Source organism: Montipora capricornis, chromosome 12 (assembly GCF_036669925.1).
Source record: "Montipora capricornis isolate CH-2021 chromosome 12, ASM3666992v2, whole genome shotgun sequence".
NCBI lineage: Eukaryota > Metazoa > Cnidaria > Anthozoa > Scleractinia > Acroporidae > Montipora > Montipora capricornis.
In genome coordinates, this window is record NC_090894.1 from 32,447,438 (window position 1) to 32,454,937 (window position 7,500).

At 40.5% G+C, this 7,500-nt stretch overlaps 3 protein-coding genes across 3 annotated transcripts in view; 1 reads left to right on the forward strand and 2 right to left on the reverse strand.

Moving 5' to 3' along the window:
* Positions 1 to 181: 181 nt before the first annotated feature.
* Positions 182 to 2,154, reverse strand: LOC138026625 (microfibril-associated glycoprotein 4-like). The gene is made up of 3 exons (XM_068874050.1): positions 1,868 to 2,154; positions 1,058 to 1,438; positions 182 to 708 (listed from the first exon to the last, which is right to left on the reverse strand). The coding sequence occupies exons 1-3, from the start codon at positions 2,094 to 2,096 to the stop codon at positions 452 to 454; spliced, it is 867 nt and encodes a 288-aa protein (XP_068730151.1). The 5' UTR covers positions 2,097 to 2,154; the 3' UTR covers positions 182 to 451.
* Positions 2,155 to 4,634: 2,480 nt separating this feature from the next.
* Positions 4,635 to 5,267, reverse strand: LOC138025678 (uncharacterized). Its single transcript, XM_068872857.1, has one exon. The coding sequence runs from the start codon at positions 5,265 to 5,267 to the stop codon at positions 4,635 to 4,637; it is 633 nt and encodes a 210-aa protein (XP_068728958.1).
* Positions 5,268 to 5,771: 504 nt separating this feature from the next.
* LOC138025679 (L-2-hydroxyglutarate dehydrogenase, mitochondrial-like) overlaps positions 5,772 to 7,500 on the forward strand; it is a 2,751-nt gene continuing 1,022 nt past the window's right edge. The window contains exons 1-3 of the mRNA XM_068872858.1: positions 5,772 to 5,873; positions 6,768 to 6,925; positions 7,158 to 7,289. Coding sequence (XP_068728959.1) covers positions 5,772 to 5,873; positions 6,768 to 6,925; positions 7,158 to 7,289 — 392 coding nt within the window. The remainder of the gene's footprint in view (positions 5,874 to 6,767; positions 6,926 to 7,157; positions 7,290 to 7,500) is intronic.

A 7,500-nucleotide genomic window follows, 5' to 3' on the forward strand; every position in this document is an offset into this window, starting at 1 on the left:
GGGGTAGCTTAATATCTTGCAATATTCTCTTTTTGGAAGTTGTTGCTGCTTTGGGTTTTTCTGTGGAAAGGGCTTTTGAGAGCAAAAAGGCAGTGAATTGTTGAGAGAAGGCAATGTACTTTTCTTTCTTGAAAAATAAAAGGGTGAACACTATCATGCAGAAAGGGAAATAGGAAGAACATTTATCATTGGCCATCATTAGCGAACTTTAATAAAATATTCCCAGCTTACTGCTTCTGTGAAACTAAGCAAGTACGTACTGATATATCTAAATCTATCGGATGATAACATGCGCGGTATGCTACTAATATGTAATCGCAAGAAATTTCTTGTTGTGAAACCTAGTGAGTGTTTTACACGGTTTTGCGAGTTAAGCAGTTCGATTTATTGATGACCAATAAGATCCATGCCCTGGTTACCAAATGAAATGTGATACAATTGACACAGAGCCTCAAAAGTTCTGTGGTCGTATTTTCATCTCAGATCGCTTGACAGAGTAGTAACTATTTTTCCAATGATACCAGCTCATTCCACTTGCATCGGTCTTGCCATTAAGATACAGACCATTCAGGTTGGACCAGTGACAACTCTTGTACCACCAGGCACCTTTATAGCTTGATGCACAGTTGGCAGAATTGTTATCATTATCTCGATCCTTGGTGGTAAACGCTTGCCCGCGGTGATAGGTAAGGGAATCACCTGCAGTGCCTGGATGAAGAGAAAGCGAATTAAGCCATCAAAATAAGAAGCAGTTTTAAAACTTTTTTAAAATGCTAAAAATTCTTAAGACGCACTTGAGATTGTTTGTTGTCTCTACTTGCCACCGACATGAAATCGATGTAACGTCTTTATCACCACAGGAGTGAAATAATTACCAGGTTTTTCAGTTTGCTGTGTTCTTATTATTTTTTTTAGCTAACTCGCTGGCTTACATATACAACTTATTCTGTCGGTCAAAGCGAGATAAAATTCTCTGAGATCACATCTAGTTGAAATGAGAAAGTGTGTCTATCTTAATTAACACAGGGTTATTTATTAATCACCAGAGTTTGCAAACCTGAATATGTCCCCAAACTCAGCTGGTATTTTGCTCGCTCGCTTGCCACAGTAACTGAACTGTACTCAGCAAATGCTGTATTTCCATGAATGTCTTCCAAGTCCACGCGAAGCTTGTTACTGCTGCTTACAGTTAGGCGGTGAATCTTGTCCAGTCCAAGCCAAAACTCTCCATTTAGATTACCAAAGCCTCGTTTGTAGGCGTCCCACGCGCGAAAGAAATCTACGGAGCCGTCTTGTCTTTTTTGAAAGACCGTCCACCCTCCGCCAGCCGTTTTGTGATCACAGTACACTTCAAATTCTCCCAAACCATCGGGATCGATTTTGTACACACCACTGATCTTTTCACCAGAATTGTAAACATCGCCGCAGTTCTTGAAGACTGAAAATGAATTTCTGTCAGTTGAGTTTTGGTTTCATTCTTATTTCTAGCCTCTAAAAAGTAAGAATGGGCGTCATAGAGGAAGTTACTATACACATCTGGCATGCAAATGTCTTAGAAGCAATTGATTGACCTCAATTTGAGTGCTTTTTGCGAGGGAACAGATTGGAAAAATTGAAGCACTAATGTCTGAGAAGTGAACGAAGTATTTAAAACCTTTGTCATAAAAGCCGCCAGTTTGGTTTGTTTTGAGCACAGCGATTGCATCTTTGATTTCAGTGAGTTTCTGCTCGGAGCTAGCGAACATTTCAAAAGCAATTAGAACTGCAATTGATTGTAATTTGATTGATTTTTGCGACGGAACAGATGTGAAAATTTTAACCACTGGTGTCTTCGAAGTAAAAGTATCTAAAATGTATAACTGCAAACCTTTGTCTTGAGAGCCGCCAGATTCGTTTGCTTTCAGCGCAGCGATTGCTTCTTTGATCTCAGTGAGTTGCTGCTCGATCTTCTTACAGCAGTGTGGTCCGGCGTAAAAGTTGTTATTCACGTTACACTGGGGTTTACTCATCCCAGGGTTTTTTGTTGGTTGTACAGACGTTTTGGCAAATGTCCCAACAAGAATCGCGGTAAAAAGCAGAGCTAGCTGGAATGCCATTATGCACTAATGCTTTCAGGAAACTCTTGTATAAAATGGAAGCAAAAATATAAGTATAAAATGATTTCTGAGACTTGTGCTCCAGTTTATTTGGTCTTTCCAAACTAGATTTTTCTCGTTTCCTGCGCTCTATTTTGGGAATGCTGAATCATCGATTCCTACCAATCAAATAACAACACATTGTAGCCGTGACTCGAGGCAGTAGGACCACCAGACAAGTTTTTTTTGACAAGCAGAAGACAATGTCACGAGGCAGTAGAAAACTTTCTTTTGACAAGAAGACAGTTTCTCAATATTTTATGAGAAGATTTATTCAGTGAAAGAACAGGGGCACTTAACGAGTAGAAGGTTGTGGAAACCATTTTACCTAATTTCCGACAAATTTTAAGACAAAACCTTGTACGGAATGATGGAATAATCAATTTGTCGTGCAGCTTTATTCTCATCTTTGATTGATGGGTACCGGGCTTTGGAATAAGCATGTTTATCAGAGATCATTAACAAAAGCTTCGAAAAGCTTCTCCCTCTGAAAACCCTCGAGCTGAGATTTGCTGTTGACTAAAATTAAAAAAACAACATATTGATTCCAGGTTTTATGCAGCCATAGAGCTATGGACCAATTTATAAAACAGGGAAACGGGGCCGCGGCGTAAGTAGATGACTTTTCTTTGACAAGGAGGAGCCTGACATGTTTGCCATTGAAGCTTGCCTTCATTTGCTCTTTTTGGAGAGCTCTGCTGGCCTCAGGAAATAGTCGAACCCTTCACAAAATAATTAACATTTTTAACCACAGTGAAGCCGTGTGAAGAAATGTTCAGGTCAGATATTTATCTTCGTTGTCGATCTTCTTTTTTCGAAGCAAATGTGCATAGTGAGCTTGGATGTGGTGTCTGTGTATTTCTCCGAGCCCTAGTCCATGGACTTCTCGATAGACCAGGTGTATGGATTACTAAATCGGACTTATAATGGACTGCGTAAGCGGTCGAGAAGAAAGATCGCTCATACGATTTTAAACACAAACAGCACACTGCTAACGTCAAGCACAAATTTGCATTACGCTAAAGATGAAAGAAGCGTGTTTGGTTTTAGCTGAAGTCTTGTCAGTTATCTGCAGATACCAAGCAACTTCTTAAAAGAAAGGGGGTGGAGACGGAGAGGCGTTGAAAGAAGAGAATTTTTAAGCTTTTGTGACAAGTAGCAGTTTCATTGAAACAGAAATTTGAATGCTAAAGTTCTTGTGTTGACTCCGGACAACAAACACGCCAAAAACAAATACAAACTAAAGCCGGAATTGTCTTAAGACAATGAATCGAAAACAAATTTAAAAGATTTCTCAATCGATTCTCAACCATTTTCAACCTACGTTCGCAACTATATGACAAGCCATCAATTTTTAGGACTTGTTTCTTTGATATAGGCGTCGCCACACGGTTGGGAAAATCAGACATTAAGTGGTTAAGTTTTTAGTATTGTTGGGCCAATAATAATTATTATTCAAGTTCGTTGTTTCGTTAGTATAGAACTTTGTTTTCGTTTTCGATCGAGTTCAGAATAAGTTCAACGTTGAGCAATTTCCAGAAGGATCATATTTGGTCTTGTCTAAATATTCACTGGGAAAATCGATCTATTTTAGTACCCATACAGCTTAACTTCAAGTGTCTCATTAAGAAATATGGGTTATTGATCAAGCGTGAGGTCAAGATGGCTGGATATTTGCGTGTTTATGGACCGAAACGAAGCTGCGGGACCAAGCGAGAAATCCCGAGCGGGCAAGGTGGAGCGCGGGAATTGGTTCATCTTGCCCGCTCACGGAACTACAATTGTAGTAATTTTATAATCCCATTGCGGTTAGTTGGTTGCGGATCAATCAGAGGCGTTGCAGTCATCAGACCCAATCTCACTGTCCATTCAGTATTTTGCTGGAGTGGTATTTTAAATTTAGATAATACCGTAAACTGTTGGGCCAATGCCTTGGTTCCCCAAAGTGCTAATCTTAACTTCCACGCGCGGCTTTTTCAAGATCAATGATATAATATCTATCATTTACGTTTAATATGAATGATTTAGGACAGGTATAAGGACACTCTTTCCCCAAGAAAATGGACTAAATTCGGTCATTTTTAGTATGAAGTTCATTTTCAGGAGCGATTTTCGGGAAATGTTGACTGCCTTCTCAATTTGCACGCACCGAAAATGGTAGATGGGGTTAACCAGGATCAAAAGCAGTTTTCAATTTTGAAACTTGGTCAACAGGAACCTTTATCCCTTTAAGTTTGAAAATTGGTAGTTGTGGTTTCGTTTGAGAATGGCATGTTCTCCTTGAGTGAGTTATTGTTTTCAGCCCATCACTGAATAACAATAGACCGTTTAAAAAATATTCGAAAAAATACAAACTAGGTTACACTGGTGGTTTAAAAGATGATATATTACAATAAAAAATGTTCCCAACGTTTCGGTCACAAACACGGACCTTCTTCAGGGGAAGTGAAAGAAAAAACCACACAAAAGCACAGATATAAGCAAGACGCTGATTAAGTGTCATTTTTTCTTGTTTGCGAGGGTCAAGTGCAAATACTCCTTGGGGAGTAACGCCCCGTCATCTCGGTTGAGAGGGTCTCTCGCGCAATTAATCTCCCAAGCTTCCAAAATCTTCCTTTGGTGCCAGTTACTATTAGTCCTGAGAATTGTGGCCTCATCCCATGCGATATCGTGATTGGTATTTGTCACGTGGTCTGCAAGTGCTGATTTTTTGCATTGTCTCCGTGCGACAGCCTTCTGGTGCTCGCCTTTTCTTGTTGAGAATTTTCTTTGCGTTTCGCCGACGTAGCTCTTGCTACAATCAGCGCAAGGAATGTCGTAAACAGGGCCACGAGTTTCTTCTTTGTCTATTTGGTCTTTCGGTTTGGGAAACATCTGGCTCATTGTTTGATAGGGTTTGAATGCCACTTTGATGCCGTGGTTTTCCAAAACTCTCTTTATTGGCTCAGAGGTCCCGCTGACATATTGAATTGTGCTATAGCCCCGCCCGGATTCTGCAGCGTTGATTGTGTCCTTCGGCGGTGGTTTAGGCTTGCTGGCATCCAAAATAAAGCGCTTGGGGTATTCATTGGACTGTAATGTCGATATTACTCGTTGCTTTTCCTTACTTCGATCAGAGAACGTTGGGAACATTTTTTATTGTAATATATCATCTTTTAAACCACCAGTGTAACCTAGTTTGTATTTTTTCAAATATTTTTTAAATGTGCTCACCTGGTGACAAACCCAGTTTTAAAACAATAGACCTGTCATACGAAACAAAAACCATTATGAAAAATCACTCATTCGAAACATTCATAACTAGCGTGTATTTTAATACTGCAGCGAGTATCAGTTTTCAGACCAACTTGTCAACCTCATGCCGTGGTTATCAAATACATAAACCTGTTGGGGTCGATTTTTGGCGTATGCGACATGAAGCTTACAACAGACCCAGGACATGACTTACGATTGTCGCAGCGTACGCGACAATCGTAAACGAGTTGTAGGCCTGTCCTAAGCTTGTATCGTGCGACAAAAATCGTACTGTGTAAATCAACTCTCGGAGACCGGGATCTCTTTTCAGAGCTCGTTGAAACCCCAATTGCCTCCGCAAATTGTGGGTGATTCGAAACTTCACGAAACCCCGCTCATCCCATGTTGATAAATATTGTGGCGCCATACGCCAGCGTGGAATATCCGACGTTCAAGATACAAATAAGTGGAGCAGCTAGTGGAAATGAGGGGTATTTGCCACGAGTGGGAGACAGACTGCTCATGGTCTAAAGTATCTTGGGAAAGGATTGCAAGATTGGGGCATAACTGTTATTTCTGAATATCATGTGAGGCTAGTATTAAACACAACTAAATTGTTGGCATAGGCTTCTTGGCATTTGGTGGCTTCTTAAGAACCGCTTTTTTTGTAGTGAATAACCACGTCAAAGTTGTTCGCCGACATGTATTGCTTTCTGAAACGATACGAGTCCGCTCAACTAGCCGAGAGAGAAAGTGACAAATTTATCTCGATTTTATAAATGTAATCCATGGTAGAACGCAGAGCCTGGTCTCGTTCTAGTGGTTAATTCGCGTACAAATTTGAAAGAACGTATATGAATGCCTTTGTGAGTAATTAACAATCTAGAGTAGATTTAACTTGAATGTGGGATGTTTCACTCGTAATGCTCCTTCCGTACATTTTTATGAAATTACCAAAAAACTAGCCATAGATTTTTACTCGTATTTTTTACTACTCCATGATGATACCGTTCTCAGCAAAAATATGAAATAAACATTGGGGGTCACCGTACTCGTTCAGGAGAAAATAGCCATTCCTTGACGGATTAAGTTTGGCGTCAATGAAAATCCGCCATTTTATCAGTGTGCGTGAGCTTATGCGTTCGCCAATGACGCCAGAAATTATGCGCAGTAGAGTTGCGCAATCAAAAACCAGGGAATCACCTTAAGCGTCTCAGACACCGTTATTATATATCATATTAAACTACACTGAGGAAACAGACATTAAATACTTTCGCCTCTGTTTGGTAGCAGCCGGTCCTTTCAAGGTCCTGGCTTTGGACGAAACATTATATTGGCTTCTATTACCAAGGAATCTCCTGAAGTGTAAATTACTTACCTTGCTTCTCCTCACGCTAGGTTCCAGACCCTAGCTTTCCTTTTCTTGGGGTCCATTTCACCCCGCGTATTGATGGCAGCGTTTGGCTTGGCCCCAATGCAGTATTGGCTTTTGCAAGGGAAGGATACAAACTCACAGATGTAAACTTCTCAGACTTGATAGATGCATTGGGATATCGGTATGTTGCTTTGCCGAAAGGCCATCTTTGTGGTAAATCATACTCGCACATCATACATTATTTGGAAGACATAATTTCCGACTCTGTCCCCGATCTTGTACATGAAAGGAAAAGTCGTCGAAAATGCAGCTGCCTCACTCTGAAGAAAACACTATTTTAGTTTAAGTTAAGATTAATAGTCGTAACAGTGGTTACGGGGAGGACTTGAATGACTTTTTACTGATTGTTTCAGCGGGCTAAGAAAGCTGATGTTCCAGTATTTTACGTTTGGAGTTGGGGAATATTACAGAGGAATTTTCATATCAGCTCAAGTCAAGCAACTACAAAGATACATTCCTAGTCTTAAAGTCCAGGATGTAGAAAGGTAAGAGAAACGTAAAATAAGCTGTTCACGAAGAGTGTTGGATGATATTTCCGGTGTGGATGTGCACGCTATCAGTTGAAGATTTGCTCTGCGAAAGTGTGAATGCCAACTTGCTCTCCGGTCTGACAAAGTGACCAGGCCTCTACCCCTAACCCTAACCTTACACACCTAGACTGCTGCCAGTTTCCGCCAGGCACAACGATCGTTAACG